Source organism: Spinacia oleracea, chromosome 3 (genome assembly GCF_020520425.1).
Source record: "Spinacia oleracea cultivar Varoflay chromosome 3, BTI_SOV_V1, whole genome shotgun sequence".
Lineage (NCBI taxonomy): Eukaryota > Viridiplantae > Streptophyta > Magnoliopsida > Caryophyllales > Amaranthaceae > Spinacia > Spinacia oleracea.
The window spans coordinates 19,177,585-19,199,342 of record NC_079489.1 but is presented as its reverse complement, the minus strand read 5'-3'; the positions used below and the strand labels follow the sequence as shown (position 1 = coordinate 19,199,342).

The following is a 21,758-nucleotide window of genomic DNA, read 5'->3' as shown; positions in this document are numbered from 1 at the left end:
GAAAAAGAAGTCAAACAGAACGTAAACTGCTTCATTTGGTTCAATATTAGTAAAGGAATGGAGGGATGAGAAAAGAAGGGAAGAGAAAAGAAGAGAAAGGAAAGTAAATATAATATATTTTCCCATGTTTGGTATGATGAGAGTAAGTGATAAGAATCAAATGTTTGGTACAACAATAGCAAAGGAAGGGAAAACGTAGGTATAAAATTTAATATTTTGTTTGACAGATTTTAATTTTTTCTTTCCTTCCAAATTCCTCCAATTTTGGGAGGAAAGGAAAGTGAAACTTTTATAAAGGGAGCTTTCCTTTCAATTCTCTTAATTTCTTTCCACTTCCCATATAATTTTTGGAACCAAATACAAGAAACTTTATTTTCCATTTCCTTTTTTTTTGCCTTCCAATTCCTTCCATCCAAATAAGAAAAGTTGTGTGATGTCTGTCGGCAAGATTAATTAGTTAACGTCTTACTCCCTCTGTATTTATTTAAGGGATATACTTGCCTTTTCCAGCCGTATTTATTTAAGAGATACACTTGTCATTTTTAGTAACTTATCAACCCACCATCTAATTAAATAATATATCTACATCCCATCCCCACCCCCTATTCCCTAAAATGACATGGTTCTCACTTATTTTTCTTATTAAAATATCTATTCAACCCCACTTGTTTTATTACTTTATTTCATTCAATTCTTTTTCTTAATATCCGTGCCCGACCAAGTGTATTTCCTAAATAAATACTGAGAGAGTATTCAATTCTTTTTCTTAATATCTTTGCCCGGCTAAGTGTATCTCCATGAAATGATTTTGAAGTTCGAATCTCGTAAACATTGGTCTAAAAACCTCTCGTAAACCCTCCGTTACACAGTCACTCCACACCCAATTTTTTTTTGTCACAGTTCTCAATTCCCCTCTCAGATCCTTCATTAGGCTATCACTCCTCTCTCTAGAACTTTCCTCTACTATCACTCCCGCAGCATCGTCACCTTGCTGCTTGATGGTCTTCGGTAAGTTCATCCATTTTGTGTTTAAGTTTCTCATAATTTTGTCATTTTGAAATATTTGATTTTCCATTTCCGTTTGATCTGTTGTGCTTGTTTTTTAATCAATCATTTGATTCATAATAGTTCGTATTGATTTCTGATCAACTGATATTTTGTTTGATGATATATTTGTATATTTTGGTATTATTCTGACCAACAATTCTTGAACTGCTGCAATCTTTTTTTAAAACTATTAAGGATGACGAATAGTAGCTATAAGATGCAATATGCAGTTAATATTTTGATTATGGGAAATTTCGAGTAAATTCACTTTTTGCCTTATTTTGTGGATGAGGGAGTTTCCTTGAGAAGAGTGATTAGAACTTATTTTAGCTTATGTTACTTAGACTCATACTCGTGTTGGATAGTCAGACACGGCTACTTTGTCAAAATTTGCCATGATTTCGGTTGATAGAGTTCAAGGAGTACTTGAGGTAAATGAAAAGCCTGAGTTACATGTATTGTAGCTAATTTCGTTAGTGAAACCAAAGATGTGAACGTGATATCAGTGGAGGATCCAGGAATTGGTATTCTATTTTCCCCTTTAATCAAGGGAGTGGGAAAAGGTTGATGACAATTTATTAAAAACCAAAACAATCAATTCAGATTTAGGTGTTTTAGTTTGTGGGTTAATAACAATAGAAACTGAACATCTTAGTCCAAATTAAAACAAAAATTTTGGATGATTTCCTTTAAGAAGAAAAAAATTCGAGTGTATGCAAAAAGCTTTATACTTTTAAATAAACTTAATTTATTACAATTTTCCTTGAACAAGTAGCACAAAACAACACTAATAAAAAAAAGTCACAATGTTTTATGGGACATTGTTTTATTAATCAGGCCTCTAAAAAAACTCAAAGAATCAATTTAAAAGTACTAATATCTCATTGCAAAAAAATAAAAAAATAAAAAAAATAAAACAAGAAAGAAATCATGAAGTGGTCAGCAAAGGGCAAGTATAAGTACAAAACAAAAAAGTAAGAAACCATGAAGATGAAGAGTGAACAAGGGTAAGTAAAGAACAAGAAACTTTAAAAAGGACTACTTGTTGGGATTTGAACATCAAACCTCCATGCAAATCTACTGTTTTCGGCATAGTCCACTTACCCCTGCGCTTATTTAGTTTTCATTGTTGAATGTGGGCATTAATTACTGTTATTTAGTTTATCAGTATTTTTTTCCAAGAAAAAATGGGGGTCCCTTCCCCTAAGGACCATGTAGGCCCGCCCCTACGTGATATAGTATTTCCATATTTTGGGAGTTTTTATTAACCTAGTGATATGAGTACATCCTCCGTTCTTGAATGTTAGTCCCTTTTGGAATATGAGAAAATCCAAAACAAGTACACTTGTCACATGAATCTCAATAGAATCTAACACATGTGGGTATGAGAGATAAATAATTAAGGGGTATAATAAGGATAAAGTTTTACTAGAGAGTAAACAAGTGGGTTATTTAAATATTTATAAGGGGGTAAGGGGGATAAATGTTGGACAAAGAAGGAAAGATTCCAAAAGAGACTAACAAATAAAAATAACTCAATACGGAAAGGGGACTAACATTCAAGAACGGAGGGAGTATTCAAATTTGATGAAGTTTGAGGTAATTGTTTGGTTCCGGTTTTTGTAGGTGTACTTAGCATTTGAACAATGATTGTAGTTGCTTGTTTCAGCCGGAATAATTGATAACTAAAGACCACCCGTCTGAAACTTAAATGTTTGCTTTCGTTGATAGGACTGCAAGTAAGATGCTTAAGCTTCTAAAAGACTTTGTGGCAAGTTAGCTTTTTTCTCTAGGATAATTTGTCATCAATTATGAAGTACTTTCTTAAATACTTCTTAAGAAAAATAAACTTGTAAAAAACATTTGCTGCATATTTCTTTATAAGACGTTTTTGGCAAAGAAACCCCACAAGGATCTAATCTGACCCTCAATTGATCATTGTGCTTAGGGGTGTTCATCGGTCCGAACCCGGACCGGACCGGACCGACCCGGACCGGACCGAAGACCGAAATTTGATAATTTGAGACCCAAAGACCGGACCGATTATGCTTGGACCGAACCCGGACCGGACCGATAAAATCGGTCCAAAACCCGGACCGGACCGATTTGGACCGATTGTAGACCTTTTTCTATATATTTTTTTATTTTTCTAAAAATTATGGTAAAAAAGAAAAAATTTATAAAAAAATCAATTTTTAAAGGCCTTTTTTGGAAGCTATAATAAAACATATCACAATATAATAATATTTACAACATATTAAAGGAGAGAATTAACTTTTTAAGTATTTTATATTATATTTTATTAAGAAAAAATCGGTCCGGTCCAAAGGACCAGACCGGACCGGACCGAAGACCGGAAATTGATATTTCTCGACCGGATGACCGGACCGATTGTCTTCGGTCCGGTCTGGTCCGGTCTGGGTCGGTCCGGTCCGGACCAATTTTTGCACACCCCTATTGTGCTGCCTTAAATTGGCCACCGGCAGGCGGCGGATAGTATTGTCACCATTTTTCCTTTGGTTAACGAAATGGTGAGTAAACGAGGGTCAAAGTAAATATATTTGCTCCAAAAGGTAGTCTTATTCTGTAAAGAAAATAAGAAATTGTTAACAAGGTAGTTGTTTGCAGAAAATAAAATCTGACCTCGTTGATTCCAAAAGGGATATATTAGGTATTTCTTGACAAATGTTTTTGTTCCTTTTTGTTATTGTTGTTTTCTATAATCTCTATAATCTATATGAATGACATGATCAGTATTCATACTCAATTCTGATTGATAAAAAATGGTTATGATTTCTTTGGGAAGATAAACAAAAGAAAATAATCTAAATGATGTAAAACACTTCCTACTTAGCATAACTAAGATATAAATGTACCAAATGGAGCTGTATTTCTTTTTCTTTTTCAGTGAACCGGATTTTTCGTTGCTGTGCCATGTTCTCGCTAAACCTTCATAATGGCAGTTGTGACCAATTTGCTTTGAATGCAGGTTTGTAAAGTGTGAATGTGGTTTTTTCTGGGTGAGGGCAGGATCTCTTGCTGATGGCATCCAGAATTTTAGTGAGAAGGAAAAGATATCTTGTCGATTACTTAAATGTCCATTTTCGGTCTATCTTGAATTACCAAAATGCCAGCCCTCCTGGACAGTCTACTCGGCATTTTGATTATCGAAGTGTAAACTCTACTACAAACTATGTTTCTTCAAAGACAAATCATGTGAATGAGGGAAATGCATTTTCATTTTCTAATCCTAAAAGGCATGCCACAGACTTTTCTGCACTAGGAATGTATAGGTCCACAAGTCATGGAATTGGATCACCTGCTTACCACAATGATAGCCAGAAAAATGGGATGCCAACGTCTATGGGTTTGAAGTTACAATCCATACGTCATGCCTCTGTCGCCACAGCAGGACAGCCAGAGTATGGCAATGACGAAAATGAAGTTGCTGCTAAGAAGAAAAAAGATGCATCTCCTGAGGAATGTGATCAAGCTGTAGTTGGCTTGAGTACTGCTAAAGCGAAAGTAAAAGCTAAATTGCAGGATTCACAAAAGATTGAGAAGAGTGTTCTGCATAGAACTTGGGCTACACTTTTGGGAATAGGTCCTGCTATGAGAGCTATTGCTTCCATGAGCAGGTTGGTTGGCTTTTGTAGTGATTAGGTGATGCTTTTGCCATCACTGTGGTTCTTTATTATTTTTGACGGGCGGTCCCTGTGGTTTTTTATTTATTTTTGACGGGCCATCCTATGGTTATTAAATGTTCACTTAATCACGTAGTAGATTATGGATTCAGGGAGGATTGGGCCAAAAAAACAGTTCATTGGAAGGATATAGCCAAATCAACCGCACATCATTATTGGTTGGGCTGCAAACTGTTGGGTGCAGATGTGCGGATTAGTTCAAGGTTGCTCCTTAAACTTGCTGTTGGCAAGAGTCTCTCTCGAAGGGAAAGACAACAGCTTACAAGGACAACAGCAGACATTTTTAGACTTGTTCCATTTGCAGTTTTTATCATTGTCCCGTTTATGGAGGTTTTACTACCAGTATTTCTAAAGTTGTTTCCGAACATGCTTCCATCCACCTTCCAAGACAAGATGAAAGAGCAGGTTTTTGTCTTTTCCTTATATATTTGACTTCGATGGAATTGTATTTATATCTTATGATTCACTAATTGATAAAGATGGAAATTCAGTGTACTGTTGATTTCTTTTTTTCTTAACCATGATATTTACAACTACAAGTTTTGTGAACTTTGATTTATATGTTTATGATGATTTACGGGGTCATTTTTGTATGCTGCAAACCAGTCCATATGGACAAGGAGGCTTGAAATTTTAATTGCACACCTTTTGCTTCTGTATGACACACCATGAAGTACAATTGCTTCTGTATGACACACCTCTTAGGGTTGTTAAAGGGCAAGGGAGGGGGGGGGGGGGGGACGGGGGTTGATATTTATATTTATTTATGATGTGATGATGCCTAAACTGGGATTTATGCACTTGCCACCCCTGAAAGATGGTATATTACTTACCACACGGTATGTGTTGCTTATACAGAGTAGCACCATTCCTGTTCCTTTTACGCTATTATGTTTGTTTGGAGGGTTGATGTATTGAAGCAAGATTTCTGCAGAAATTGGATAGGTGGTGTTCTGCTGATGATTACATGCCTGGGGTGGTTATTTGTATGACATGATGGGTTACTGAAAAAAATATTTATTAGGGATAGTGGTTTGTGTGCATTTATGTGACATCTGACAATGTATTTAACAACATATTAACAGAATGTGTTTATTAACAATGTCATCTTTTAGGAAGCCTTGAAGCGTAGACTAAATGCTAGAATAGAATATGCAAAGTTTCTTCAAGAAACTTGCAAGCAAATGGCCAAAGAGGTGCAAAATTCACGCAGTGGAGAGATGAAGCAAACAGCTGAAGACCTTGATGAGTTTTTGAACAAGGTAGATAAATAATTTTCTCTTTTGTTTTGATTTCTTTGCTCATGGTTGTTATCTTGAATTGATGCAAATATATGTTGTTTTAGGTTAGAAAAGGCAGCAGCGTCTCAAATGAAGAAATTTTGGGCTTTGCGAAGCTGTTCAATGATGAACTCACCCTTGATAATATCAGCAGGTTCCCTTTTTCCTCCTCTTGTGCAATCTCTGTAGCTATAATCAGTTTGACAACAGTAATTATTTGTGAAACCCCTGTCTAGTCTCTTTTCCCCTTCTTCACTATTGATGCAGTTCTCATCCAAAAAAGTTTATTGAATACAATTTTTTTTTCAGGCCTCGACTAGTGAACATGTGTAAATATATGGGAATCAGTCCTTTTGGTACAGATGCATATTTACGTTACATGCTTCGTAGAACGCTGAAGCGGTAAGTTTAACTATCATCATTGATACATGTCACAACTGAAGTATTCTGTTAAATAGGTATGCATTGTGGAAAATAAGTTTTGAACGTGATATGTTTGTGGTTTAAATTGTTGGTAAAAACAAACTCTATCTTAAAATGTTAATAGTTTCATGCAGAGGTTTCTTTTTTGTTTTGGCTGTCAATTTATCAAAAACTCTTTCATATTCCCAATGTAGTAGATAAAAATGATGGACTGTTGTTGGAGTGTTCGGGTCATAGGGTGTATTGACTTACAATGCTGCTACTGAACTTTATTGACTTGCATATACTTCCTCCCTTTTTATTAGTTGACACATTTCTATTTTTTGGAATGTTTTGTAAGACGCGATTTCAGTTTCACCCTTACTCACTCCACATTACTACGCCCTCACCCTGTCTCTTTTTCTTCATAAGTTAGGGACATTATTGTCTTTAGACTTTCTCTTTCACTCCTTAAATCTTGTGCTAGCATGAAGTGAGTCATCTAAATAAAAACGGAGGAAGTATGTAGTAAGTTAGGTGTTGTTTAGTTCACACTAGAGAAAGGGAAAAGAATTAAGAAGGGGAAACAAGGATAAAGAAAACAAGAAAGGGAATCTAACATTTTTGTTTGGTTGTACTGAGCTATGGAATTTTAATTTCCTTTTTGTTTACACAACAAAATACAAGAAAGGGAAACACTAGCCTGTTTTCTTGTGTTTTTCGTGCCATCACCAACAGCCCCACATTTCTCCCTTGTAGCTTTCATTGTGCCTTAGCGGCTCCGCGTCCTTCACTACACCTATTTCTTCAACATCCAACTCTCGGCCATTATTTTGGTGAAATTTACCTTCTTCTACGCCTTCTTGAAATTTTGGTTTTTCTGTTTCCGGAAAGAGATGGCCTAGATCAAACCCTTTGATTGTTAGAATTGGCCAATGGGTTGTGGTGGCGAATTGGATCATGGGGCTTGTCAGTATTATCGATGGTCGTGTTTGGAGGATGAGGATTGAGGAGTACAAGAGAAGGGTAAAGGGAAATGGGGTGATCCTCAAGTCCCATGGTGGAGAAGGGAAGCACGATCAAGGGAGTCTGGGGATTGGAGAACTGCAAAAAGCAAAATGGTGATTGGTGAAAGGGAATATAAAAATAACCTACTATAATTGTGGACATTCTGTGAAACTTTTCTTGAATCGTTTGTGTCATTGATATATGGTCCTGGTGCTGGATTTATTAATTGATAAGGAAGGACTCTATCGCAGAAGCGTGGGAATAGATGCTCCGTATGAAAAGTGTTCCTGGACTGTTGTAAACACTTTCATAGTTTCATCTGTAAAATGGTTAGTGGTTGTATAACCGTATCACATATGTCTAACAAGAGATAGTTTTGTTTAATAGTACTACGCATATAACACCTAAATGTTTTTGGTATACAATCTATACTAATATATTAAAAGGCGTTGAGAAAAACGTATATGTGCCACGTAGTACTCTTCCTTTTGCGTCACATCATGCACTCACCAAATGATATTTCATATCATAGACAACCAAAAATCAATACATACGATGAGTTTCAAACTCAAGACCTCGAGTGTGGATGATAACTCTCATTACCATCTTAACCAACAACCAATTGTGGTTTCTCCTTTCACATTAACTTATAAATGAATGTTAACATGAAGTCTAAAACAACTAAATGTTTATGTGACTTTTTATTTTCTATTCACTATTTTGGGAAAAAAAATAATTAAAGAATTAGGACAACCATGGATAAACATGACGTCACCAGTCTCATAAGCATCAACTACATATTATATTTTGGTGTTTATTAATTTGAAAATTCCACTAGAAAACAAATTATACAAATTGTAAGATGATGTAATTGAAAAATTATTTCTTATGATAAACGACGTAGTGTGTTTGTGCTGTTGACGAACTTGCATGATGGGTGTTTTTCATTTTATGGTATACATGTATTTTAAAAATATTGAGCTCGAGAAAAAACTTAAATTTTAACTATTCAATGTAGCAATCGGGGCATGCCCGAGCTACACACTAGTTTAACATTTAAAGACTGAATGATTAAGGTTTCTGAGCAACATTGTTCAGTACTAGGGGATGCTAATGCCTCAATTTTTTTATCTTGTATGATTTATTTGTATACACATGCTTCCGCCTGAATCAAACTTCAAAAGAGTATATGTGCAAACTTGAAGGTGACTATTTCACAACTTGAAAGACTTACTATACATCATAATGATAAATTTCAAAAGAGTAGAATGTGTGCATTTATAAACCAGAAGTTCCCTTTTGCATGGAAATTTTACTTCTATGGGAGATTTCCTTTCTGGAATGTTCGATGGTACGTCAGTTCATTGAAAGGTTTTCAACTTGTTCTCACGTTTTCTGTTTCCTGGTCCCCTGGTTAAATTGACACAGGATTAAGGATGATGATAGGTTGATTCAAGCAGAGGGTATTGAGTCACTTTCAGAAGCTGAACTTCGTGTAGAATGTAGAGAACGTGGCATGCTTGGATTAGTTTCGGTGGAGGAAATGCGCCAACTGGTAATGCCCTTTCACATAAGTTTTCTCCTCGCGTCAATTCCAAATGTTTCTTAGAACACCAGCCTGTAAGTGATTGACTAGCTGTATTTTTTCATTGGGTATATTGACCGATAATAAGATTTTGTTTTTGTGTTTATGATAACACCACCTTATAAGCATCAGTCTGGGCATATCAGAGCAACTCTTGTTGTTTTTACAGAACATTCCTTGTGGAGTGGTTATTTTTCTTTGTTTGGGGACACACTGCAATATAGTCTTCTGATATTGTGGTGATGCTCTTTTCCAAAAGCAGCTCAGCATCAGATGTTTTTTCATGTGAAATCCAGTCCTTAATATTTCAATGTTGTACCAAGAAGACAATTTTCATTGATTACGCAACTATCAACCTCTGTCATAAATTCATTGTATTACGTATAACTGCAGTGATTTTATATTCATCTCTTATGTCAAATCTAAGTGAGCTGCTGACTGTTTACTAGACTTTGGCCCCCCCTGTCAAAAAAGAAAAGAAAAGAAAAAGGCTATGTTTTCTACCGAATGTTAAGGGCATTAACTTCTGTCTGCAGCTTCGTGACTGGCTGGATTTGTCCCTCAATCACTCTGTCCCATCTTCCCTATTAATCCTTTCCAGGTAGTGTACCCTAACATATCACATATGGATCAATACTTGCTTCTAAGTTGATTGTGAAGTATGATTATAAAGCTTTGTGAAGCTCGAAGGGACATGAAATGATCCTCTTGTTTTTCTGCTTTGCAGGGCTTTCATGGTGTCCGGGAAGCTGAAGCCTGAAGAGGCCATGCAGGCAACTTTGTCTTCTCTTCCAGATGAGGTTGTGGATACTGTTGGTGTCACATCTTTGCCCTCAGAAGATTCTGTTTCTGAGAGGAGGAGGAAATTGGAATACCTTGAGATGCAGGAGGAACGAATTAAGGTGTTGACTCCTATTATGTCCTGGTCATTTAACCCCTCTTCCCTCTTTGTTGTGCAGATCATTTGCAAAATTTTGCTTTGTATGGCTTTATATTGACGTTCTTCAGAACAAAATAGTTGGATCTATGTCGCTGGTTTCTGGCCAACATCATGTGAAAGGAACTTTCTTCTGGTTCCTTGTGTATTTTCTTGTTGTGGGGAGTATGGATGTTCTCTTTCTTTCCACCTTGGTTTTCTTAATAGATTTTACTTTATCTGATTAACTAAACACAGGATGAAGAAGAAAAGGAGAAAGAAAATGCTAGGACCAAAGACTCTGCAGAGGAGGAAGGAGATGTTGCGTTGAAGGAGATGAACATCGTAACCGCAAGAGAAATACAAGAACAGACTAGAACAAGAGCTGCTGAAAAACAAAAGCAGCTCTGTGAACTCAGTCGTGCATTGGCTGTTTTGGCTTCTGCATCTGTATGAAGATTCTAGAAACATTTTTTTCTTCTGTCCTGTTCGATGGAATGATCTGAATTGGTACTGATTATTTTTGCATTAACTTTGCAGTCAGTTAGCAGGGAACGTGAGGAGTTCTTGAGGCTTGTCAATAAAGAGGTATTCCCTGTAGAGTATGCAGATATTTTGGATAAATGACAACTTTAAGCAAAATATCTCTTTCTTGTGATTCTTATCATAAAGGTGAAAAATCTATTGGTTTTTCTTCCTCATTTGTTATGGGCTTTAGCATGTGAAATTTGTTGTTTCCTCAATTATTTTCTTTTCGCGGGGGAGGGTGGTGAGTTCAACGATAGCATAAGTCCTCTTGCTCTCTCATCATTTAATGATTTCCATGACAGAGCTGTGATATCATTTTTCTTTGGGTTTCTTCATGTTTGTTTGGCTTGTTTCTGGTATCTGAATCCAATCGAAAGTTCAAAGAGTTATGCTGCTCTAATTGTAATCTAATTGATGGTACCATTATCAGAGGTATATAATATGGGCCTAGTTTGTGATTCATTTCTTAACTTTGATATGGAACTTTGGCTTCTCGATGAATATGATGACTTGACAGTTGAATTTAGTTGCCTGATTTTTTCCAGTTATCCTAAAGATTCGTTTGATTTGCTGCTTTCTTATTGATACATGAGATTGTCTTTTTCAACTGTACACATTCATGCTGATGGTGGCATGCTCCTCCATTCTGACAATCTGCCATCAAAAGAAAAGAGTTAAAGGAGAATTGCTAGTAACAAAAACGAATTATTAAATGCTTCTATTAATAGGTTTGGTGTGGCTAATCAGTTGTTCGATTGTACTTGAAACTTCTCCTAGCAAACTGAACTTGTGCAAAATTTTTGTTTTTTCCTTTTAGATAGATCTATATAATACCATGGTTGAGAAGGAGGGTACAGATGGTGAAGCAGATGCTCTGAAGGCCTATAAGGCTGCTCGAGAAGAAAGTGACCATGCTGCTGAAGTGGCTGTTGGGGACAAGGTCTCATCAGCGCTCATAGACCGGGTGAGTCTGGTTAATCTACAGATTTGTGGTCCAGTTTTGGTATATAGGTGACACTTACTCATTATATTTGTCCTGTTCGTGCTGGTAGGTCGATGCAATGCTTCAGAAACTGGAAAAAGAAATTGATGACGTGGATGCCAAAATTGGTGATCGCTGGCAGCTGCTTGACAGGTGCAGTATATGATAAGTTAATGCTTTAGATATAGTTTTTAACTAATCTTTAGAATTTCTCTTTGCTTTCATTTTGGCTATCTTTATTAAAGATGAAGTATCTTCTATTTAGAGTCTGCTTGCATTTGAAATAGTGTGTGCTTCTCTTTCCCCAAAGAGGATTGGTTAAAATCTGCTATGAATATACTGCAGTCTGTTTTTTGGGACCGTTTAAACTAAACAACTACATGCTAGACAGTAGACATTAGTCTCTAATCAAGGAGTCGACGTCCTAAAATGTGTTGTGTATATTGATGATCAAGTATTCTCTGCTAGGTTTTTTAGCAAGTGTTTAACTGTTCTCTCGGAAATGTGACTCTGAGTAATGCACATAACCTATTCTCAAGACAAGCTTCTTCTGAAAGTTACTCTGCAGGTGCTTAAATAGGAAAGTTTGCTATCTGTTGTAGTACTCCTCGCACTTGTGCTTAGTTAAACTAAATAGATGCTTGTGATTCTTCTGTTTTCATTGACAAATTTAGGGGATAATCTGTAGAGAAGTATGAATACTAATATATACGAAGTATACTCTAGGAGTGTTGTAGGACTACTAAAGCTGAGGCATTTTGAAGCTTAACCAAGTTCTCTTTCTGCCTATTCAGGAATTAATGCTCTAATTATGTAGGGATACTATGGGTACAAGGATTTCTTTAGTGATCTTTCTTTCTTAAAACCACCAAGACAAAAATAAATGTTGGGAAGAGAACTTAGTTGGAGATAAATTTGATAAACACAAGTGATGGCTTTTCATTTTTTGTTGTGTCTTAGTAACTGGTTGATGCCTTGCGGTTTGTTTTGTAGTTAATATTCAGGAAACTACCTTGTTCTAATAATTTTCTTGCAAATTACCACCTTTGAGCACCCAAATTGACCATATTGCTTCGCTTTAGTCCTCCTTACATATGCAATGACAAAATATCAATCAATTTGGCTTAATGTGGTAAATGTAAGAAAAACTACAATAAAAGAATGCTGCACCCCTCCCCCTCCAAAAGAGGGTTTCTTTGAAATACACCGATCTAGTAGCTGGTTTTTTACAGCCTCTCCGCACCCCCACCCAAAGAAAAAAAGTCGGATGGTTATTTTGTATTCTGGCTTTGTACTTTTTGCTTAGCAGAACGTTCTGATTTAGCATGCAAGTCAGTTTCTCGAGGACCTTTTTTTTAACAACCTCTGCCATCTCTTATTAAAGGTTGGTGAAAGACATAATGAAACAAGTGGATGAATCTAATGTCTCATAGGCTTCTTTCTGTGCAAGTTGTTTGAAAAATTGGGATAGAAATTACAGTTTAATTTTTGCAAGTTAGGTTTGGATATGGATAAAAGTCTACGCTAATGTTTGCAAGTCTCTCTATAACTAGCACCTTGTCTGTACCAGGGACTTTGACGGGAAAGTGACACCTGAGGAAGTGGTTGCTGCTGCTATGTACCTGAAGCATAGATTTGGAAAGGAGGGTATCGAAGAATTGATTAGTAGCCTTTCAAAAGATAAAGGTAATTTATTTAAGTGTGAGACATTGTTTTTCTGAAATGGACACAAAGATTCATGTGTTCTTTTGGCTGTGGGATGTAATGGATTAAATTAAAATGGCTCTTAAAACCTATTCGCTTCCTTTCTATGAAGTAGAAGATGGTTGTCCCGTTATCGCTTTTTGGTCAATTGGAAACAACCTCTTTGTGCAGGGGTAAGATTGCGTACGTCCGACCCCCTCTTACCTCGCTTCTTGCGGGAGCCTCTTTGAGGCAATGGGGTAATGATAATGATGAATGAGACTTGTTTTTCATCATTGTCTTTCATTATTTAAGTCTTTGCTTGGTTTGACAATTGATATATTTGTCCCTCAAATTTATTCTGATAGGAGATTAATGTATTTACTCGATTCCAAATACCATTTTCTTTGCAATGTCCCTTTTGTCCTAGGGCTATTGCGCTATTTCTCATTACATACATACGGAGTATATGTAATCGATCATTTATGTATCTGATGTTGTACCAGATGGAAATATTCTTGTTGAAGACATTGTCAAATTGGGCAGTCGAGCTGAGGACGACAACACGACTAAGTTAGAAAGTAGAAATTGAGTTGCCTTTGTACCATTCAGACGAGTAGAATTATTAGCATGTAAACTCCCAATCTAGAATTTGAAGTTCCAGCATCTGTTTTCAAATGGTGCTGGCGTTGCTCTGTTTGTATAGGCGTTACCCTGATATTATAATTGTTGAGTAACTGATGAAATTCTAACTCTCTTCTCTATGGTTCTAAAATCAGTTTCATAGTCGTTTGTCTACATGTTTGTGTCGATTGCTTAAGAGTGCCAACACTTGAGTAAAACCTTAAAACACTACAAATTTGTCTTTACAGCAACATCATTGTTACATTGACCAAGTACGTTTCTACAGGGAGAAATTGTATAATTTTATTGCTGTTCTATTTGTATACCTCACAGCATAGTAGCATACCATGATATCAGAACCCACATCAGCATCTTGTTATATGTTGAAGCATTTTAAGAAAAATAAAGTTAAATAAAGCCTACATGTTTATCAGTTCAGCAGCAAATTCTTCAATCTTGTCAGAGCTACCAGCCTACTACCTTCGTCCATTCTCCTTCCTTTAACCTAATACCTATTCTCCAAACATCGGCTATGTACTTAGCGTTGGTGGGTTGGTCTGTCCACTAAAGCATTGCCAACAAAGGAACCCCTAAACTTATAGCCTCTAGAGTCGAGTTCCACCTACGATGAGTTACCAAACACCCTATTGCTCGGTCAGCCGAAATGACAACTAAACCTTTTTTCTGAGCCTGTAACAACCCTTAATAATAAGAAATACTTTTCGGTTTTCAATATACCTTTAGCTATCTCTTCCATTTGCTCTTCTCCTAGGGAAGCCAAGCTTCCCATTATTGATACGCAGGAATCCCATTAATGAGACTTTGGCAGGATTAACTATCAAAGAAGGCATTTCATTAAAACCCTTAACAAAGGAATTGTACCTTGAATAGGAGACTTCAATGCTCCTTGACAAACATGGTGATGGATGAATGTTAGGCTGCTGATTTGAGTGAAAAAAGGAGCCCCATCGAATCATAGATCTCAGCCGTACGTGCCAAGTGTACGACTCATGTGACCAAATCCGACCTTATGACAAGGTAAAATAAGCAAACTTGATACAAACCACCTTCCTATCGGTTGGATGGAGGAACCAAAAAAGTATGTAAAAGGAAATTATGGGTTTTCTAGTGAAACACAACCCTTTTTAAACACTGAATCAACTGAAAGAAGCACGAATCACCATATATATATATATATATAAGCTTTAAAAGTAAAGCATCCGTCTGGTGAAGTTATTCAAGAATTTCTAAAGCTGACAGCCTTCAAATGATAATTGATACAAAAACAAATATCTCCATATCAGAGAGTACTACCGCCAAAAAACTTACTCGTTGAACCTCTGCTCTTTGTAAAACACAATCAAGCAGTAGTTGTCTGTCTGGTCTTAACAAAGCCATTAGGCCTCGAGAGGAAGCTCTCCGCAGTTGAGAATTCTGCATGGCTTGCGAGGATAATTTGTACTGCTTGTTTCTGTGGCTTCAAGTGTTCGAACAACATCCATCCCTTCAATAACTTGTCCAAATACAACATGGCGATTATCCAGCCACTGGGTCTGCAAACAAATTAACCCACAATGTATCAGATATCTAGCTAATGCTTTCACTTTCTTATCACTCTTATATATTAGGAAACAAAGGACAAGAAATTCACCAGGCAAAATATTCAATTCCACATATCACTTGTTTCTCTCAGACTTGTTTTCTTATTATTTCTTTCGGTCAGGGATAGATTAGACATAGGTGAGTTGGTTTGTGAAGAACCCAAACAGTGTATGAGTGTATGACTCTACAGTTTCAGTTTTATCACATTATCCCAAACGTGATTTCTGTAATTTCATGGTTCATGCAGCCAACCCCATCCTTTTCGGAAGGCTTTAGTTTATCACACCTCGTGACGCAACTATTGCAAGTTCCATTACACTTGTTTTGGGTTAAGGCTGAAGATAGGCAATAATGCTAAAAGACCCCCATGTGTTAGTGTTACAAATTTTTGCAGTTTATTAAGCATGAAATTGAAATGTTAATCATTTAGATGAACTGTAGCAGACGATTAGAAGCCACGGAAAGCAAAATGAATGATATAACCCAAAAAGAGAATAGTTTATTAGTGATAAGCACCTACTGAATGGAACATGGGCCAAGGGAGGCTGTGCTAACATAATGAGACTGTCAACTTACGATCACTATAATTCAAGGGCCAAGGGGTCATGGCCAAAGAAATCAAAGTAAGGGGAAGCATTACAGAATCAAACCAAGAGAAACAACACTAGCGTTTGTGTTCTACTGGTTATAAAGAGCCCATGGAACTTCTGGAGCATTACTCTCACAGTTCACTTCAGATCATATTGAAGCTATGGAAACCTGTCTGAACAAATGATTCATAACAGTGTAATTCAGAGAAAGGCCTTGTTTCAGAATTAGTTGTTGGTTGGTCCACTGGCTTGTTTGAACAACTAAAGCTCTTTGTATTACTTGTTTAATCAGCCTAACATTAGCTATTTCAAAGATGTTCGATAAATCAACTTTTGCTTATGCAAACTTGACTTAAAATTTTCATTTTTGGATTAAAAAAACTGGTTGAGCAGCAACTAAAAAGCTTGCTTTTCAGCCAGTTGAAAAGCCATTTACCAAAAAGAATTCTTGACTGCTTGACCACATTAATAGGCCCTAAACTTGAGGGCGAGATGTCACAAGGGTTCTGCAATGATAACAAGGTGTATGCTTCAATTTGTTCATAAAATTAGTTCTCAGAAAAAATGTTCAATCCTAACCAAGTCACTATCCAATTTTTGTTGCGTTGATTTTAAAATTTCATCGTTCGGAAATATGTCCTCGGACAGTAAAATAAAATAGGGATGTGACCTGAAATTCGAGAGTTAGTCGTTGAACAAAGGCAAATTTTGCAGTTTGTAAAAATATTTGATATTTTTTCTTCTAAGCTACTCGAATTTTGGGAGTGTTTGAAATTCAACATTGAAAGTAAACATCATTCAGGAACAATTTCACTAATATAAAGGATACCTTCATTGGAGAAGGAGTATGGAAAACCCTTTGTTCAACAACGGGAATGGATTCATGGAAGACTTACTCAATGAGGAAATTTGGAAATAAAAAACTGCAAATCATGTGGAGTGAAATGCAAAGTTCTAAGCCTTCATTTGAAAACTAAAGGTGTTAGTTCACCCACCAATCAACACACTCAAACATATGGGCAAGTCAAAATAAAGTTGATGTTTCCATCTACAAATAGCATGAGTAACTAGATGATACTAGTTACTTCCTCTGTTTTTTTTACTTGCACCATTTGGGTTGGGCACAAATATTAAGAAAGGAAGTACATTTCAAGCATGCCCATGTAATAACAAACAAATTAGGTGGAAAAGGGTTAGATATTAATGGTAAATATAAAAATATGTATTAGGGTACAATGGGTGTTTGGCGTATGAACACACCAAAAAACATGTGAATGTATACCACAGAGAGAAATGGTCCAAGTAATATGCAACTTCCAAAAAAGGAAAATGATGCAAGTAAAAAAAAACGGAGGAAGTACTAGATACTAATACTATAGCCACCCATTTATAAACTCTTATTGAGTAGATGGAATTTAATTTCTAAATGTGGAAAATGGTGAAGAAGTGGGTAACCGCTTAAGTGATTCTAGAATTTCTCTACGTACTTGTCTTTGTTCAATTAATTTTCGTTTTCTTTATGTAGCAATTATTATTATTATTATTACTAATGTACTCTTCTCCAAAAGAAATTAATACAAAATCATCGAGTTGTCACACGCTATCCAGCCGAGTTAGAGTTTGCTCAACTCGTGCCCGTTAGGTTTCGAGTCGAGTCAAGTTCAAGTCAAGCCAACTCAAGTCGAGTTTTGACCGAGTTGAATTTGAGTTGCTCACGAGCTGCTCAACTCGATTAGCACCCTAAATGGGTGTTAGTTAATCAAAACTTTAATATTAACCAAACTTAAACCTTGTTTTAGTTCATGTTTAATAAACTGAAATGAACTGAGATTAGATTTTTCAACTCACTTTCACAGTGCAAATGAAAAATTGGCTTCCGTTGCTGTCAGGACCAGCATTTGCCATGCTTAACACACCAGGTCCAACATGTTTCACTGCAATATTAAAAATATAAATCAGAGACTCCAACGATCCAGTTAGAGATAGAGATTTTCAGAAGTTATAAAGGGGATGGAGCAATCTCACAGTTACATCAAGTAAACAAATATTATCTCAACCCACTTTAAGCAAATTTAAAAGTTTGACTGTATCATTATTGTCTTAGTATTATACTTACATGAGAAGTTTTCATCCTCAAATTTGTTACCATAGATGCTTACTCCTCCAGTTCCCTGAAAGAAGCAAGGTTATTCACTCAGTCACTTCAAGTTACCGCTCCTGAAACTGAACCACAAAGGTAAAAGATGGGTGCAAGAACTCACATCTCCTGTGGTGAAGTCCCCTCCTTGAATCATGAAATCTTTAATTATGCGGTGAAAGTGGCACCCCTTGTAACCATAGCCTTTGTCACCTGTAATAAAATGTCAGACATCAACCTTTTAAATTCAACGTAATCCTTATTTGTTTCTTAAATGAAATATCAGAATTCATACTTAAAAGAATTATTGCGTCTCACTGAAAAAAAGAAAGGAAAAGAATTTGCTGACGTCAAAGGAGAATTTTCCTTTACAATACCAAGAACCTTAACATAAAAACTGATTAATGGAGGTACAGGTGACTTTTAGTATCTCAACCCCTGCCTCTTGATCTCCTTCGTAGATATTTTGAATTTAGTAAAAACCATATCCCTAAATTTTACAACTTCAGTGGGATTGAGTGAGTTAGCTCAAGTACAAGATTGGTATTTCACCAATTTTGTTGTAATTTTTCATGTTGGCCTGCTTTATTTCCTAGACAATCTGTTTCTTATAACCACAGTAGAACTACAATCTTTTAGTGCTGAAGCAATACTTGGTCTTCATCTTACTTGGATTATCCCCCTTACAAACTTTCCCCAGTAAAGTAAATTATTTGCAAAATCCTTACCAAGTCCTTTTAATACTAAAGAGAATTCAGAAAAGAATATGTCACTTAGTTGCAAAGATATTCTTTGTCGCATTACATCTAGACAAGATAACAATAAATACACAGCAAAAAAGAGGAATTACAGGATGCAAGATACGTTACAAAAATAAATCTTACCTGTGCATAGGACACGGAAGTTCTCAGCAGTTTTAGGAACCACACCTCCAAATAAGCCCATAACAATTCTTCCCACTTGCTCCCCACCAATGTCTACATCAAAGAAGACTTTACTGGTCACTTCTGCTTGCACGTCTTGAACCTAATCACAAAGTAAATTTTACATCACAAACCATGAAGTATAATCTGCATTCCAACTAAACATATATAAAGACCTAACTTGAAGTTCTGAAAATGTTGATGCGGCAATCAATTTTACAGACATCAAATGAAATAGTGCGCCAAAAATACTCACTATCTCCAAGCTGTTATTTTTTCATGCCGGGAAATTACACATTATGTAAGTAGCCACTGAATACACGAAAAGATAAACCTACTTACACACAGTTCTTGCAAGTAGCAGTAGTAGGAAACTAGATAGTGGAGCCAATGATACATAAGCATACCCAAGTTATAATTAAAATATTACTTGCTCATGTATGTGATAACTCTAACCCAGATATTCAACTTTGATGGTTCTAGAAGAACCTTGATTCTTTCCATACTTTCAATTGTCCTTCCTTACTTCCATGCATCAAAGAGAATGAGGAATCTTAATACTGAAAAGCCGAAGACAGGTGAATTTTGTTTTGGTCTGTCTTTTCCTTCAAAATGCACCAAAATGCCCCTAGCTCATTGATAATGATGAGTTGATGACTGATCTCAATATCCCCACAGTTAACATTATATGTATCCAAAATGAAGAAACAATTGATAAAAGTAAATAAAGAGGAAACTCACATCAGTTTCGGTGCTCATACATCGAATACTACGATGTGGGATTGAAGATGTCTTCGATATTTTACAGCCAAAGGCTGATGCAGAAAGATTTGTCGATGACAACCTGCATTCTGAGTACCTTGCAGAAGCAGACAGACGTTGAAATTGTGGCACAGTGGTCATGCTAGTCATCATAGGCAATCTTTGAACATGAAAACGAGTATTGCAGAAGCTACCCTGAAATTTCCAACAATTAAACATCACATTTCAGTTTTCACCCTAAATTTTCAAAAGGAAATAAAAAGTTCAACAAATAAAAATGTCTTTAAACCCTTCATTCTCCCACAAGGCAGCAGATCTCAAACCCCAAACACCTCACATAAGAAAGAGAGGACACCAACACCTACTATCAGTCAATTTTATTTTATTTTCCTATCCTTCAATTTTCTTTTCTAATGGAGGCTTATACCAACCTTTTTCCAAACTCAACCAACTCGAAATTACTCCGTCCAGTCCAATTTAGTTGTCACATTACTAGTTCAAATTACATTATCAAAGCGAACATTAATCCTGGAAAGGATAGAACAAATAATAGTAGTAGGAGTGCCGGGGTAAGGGAAAAACAAACTACTGAATTGCTAAAACATTGTAGGTGAAACTGACGAATTGCTATGATAAAAATTACAATTACAAATAACTCTAAAAATTAAGTCGAAGATTAACATTACATTTGCAAGGTTTATTATAATGCATGAAATCAAACAAGAACAAATCCTCAAGTTTGAGTCCTGGAAGCAGGAATTAAAAAGCAGGAAAAACACCCAACAAAATTGAAATTGAAATTGAAATTAGAAAGTGAATAACAAGGGAAAATACCATTTGGGACTGCAAATTAAGAGCTGAGCAAGACACCATTGTTGCAAACTGTAACAGAATTTGGGTAAGCTGGTTGGAAGGTAGAAGGAAGAGAGAAATGAGTGTGCAAAAGAGTGGAGATAGAAATGGATAATGTTTGGAGGGCTATTCTCTTCAGTTCCACCGTTTTGCATTATATTTACATGATGCCAAACCCATACTCTTTTTCGACCAAAAAAACACACCACTCTTTTTTTTATTTTTTTTATTTTTTTAAGTACAAAACAATCTGCAAATTCGACGGTGTTCTTTGCATTGTTATTTTTCTGTTTGCTTTTTTTTTTTTTTTAGTATTTTTAAAATGACGATTATTTTCTAACATTAGACTTATGTTTATCTGTCAAATTATAATACTTACTCCTGTAAACACAAATTTAAGAGTCTGCAAAAATAATAAACTCAAAATAGTGAACAAAATATATTTTATTGATTTTTGAAGTTTCTGGGTACAATCTCTAATATTTGCTCCTCTGATTCGATCTCCATGTTGAATTTGACTTTGTTCACGGACTGATTTGATTTGTACTTGAATGAGGGTCTTCGGGCTTGATCTCGTTCAAAAATGTTGATGTAGAAATAGAACGACACGTCAGTTTTGTATGCTTGTTGTTCTTCTTCCACCGGGATTATTTGATGTTGATTTTTTATTGCTCACGAACTGGTTTGATCTTCTTGAATAAGGGCCTCCGGGCTTGATCTCGTCTAAGGTTGATCTTCTAGAATGGAACGGCACGTCGATTTAAATGTTTGATGTTCTTCTTCTAGGGAGAGAGTTGTGACTTGACTGGCAGGGAGAGATTGGAGAGTTTTAGGTTTTGCCGTCTTTTCTCCCACCTCCCGAAATGAGATGAAAACCTTGTATTTATAGAGTGCATGAGATTTTAGGTGTTTTTGTGTTTTGGGCTTCGAAAATCGGACTTAATAGTCGTGACCCGTTTATAACAATTTAACCTATTTTGTTAGGTTTAAGCATTAAATTATATCCGGGGTTTTATTAAAATAATTAAAATGGGCTAAATTAATATGAGAACCCAAATCAATTAATTTAAGAAACCGTCAAAATGACTTTCGAGGTCAATTAATCAGTACTTTGACTTTTGACGCAAATAATA

The 21,758-nt window shown here is 36.0% G+C and overlaps 2 protein-coding genes across 2 annotated transcripts; one reads left to right on the top strand and one right to left on the bottom strand.

The window, feature by feature from the left end:
• The first annotated feature begins 833 nt into the window (after positions 1-833).
• Positions 834-13,887, top strand: LOC110788924 (uncharacterized). Its single transcript, XM_056839481.1, has 15 exons — positions 834-1,008; positions 4,037-4,685; positions 4,844-5,156; positions 5,867-6,013; positions 6,097-6,185; positions 6,341-6,433; positions 8,870-8,996; positions 9,563-9,627; positions 9,754-9,928; positions 10,201-10,392; positions 10,483-10,530; positions 11,288-11,434; positions 11,523-11,605; positions 13,023-13,138; positions 13,642-13,887. Exons 2-15 carry the CDS (start codon positions 4,090-4,092, stop codon positions 13,725-13,727), a joined length of 2,277 nt encoding a protein of 758 aa, XP_056695459.1. The 5' UTR covers positions 834-1,008; positions 4,037-4,089; the 3' UTR covers positions 13,728-13,887.
• Positions 13,888-14,921: 1,034 nt separating this feature from the next.
• Positions 14,922-20,808, bottom strand: LOC110788930 (uncharacterized). Its single transcript, XM_056839482.1, has 7 exons — positions 20,608-20,808; positions 19,753-19,968; positions 18,973-19,114; positions 18,213-18,301; positions 18,068-18,122; positions 17,800-17,885; positions 14,922-15,312 (listed from the first exon to the last, which is right to left on the bottom strand). Exons 1-7 carry the CDS (start codon positions 20,644-20,646, stop codon positions 15,157-15,159), a joined length of 783 nt encoding a protein of 260 aa, XP_056695460.1. The 5' UTR covers positions 20,647-20,808; the 3' UTR covers positions 14,922-15,156.
• Positions 20,809-21,758: the final 950 nt, after the last annotated feature.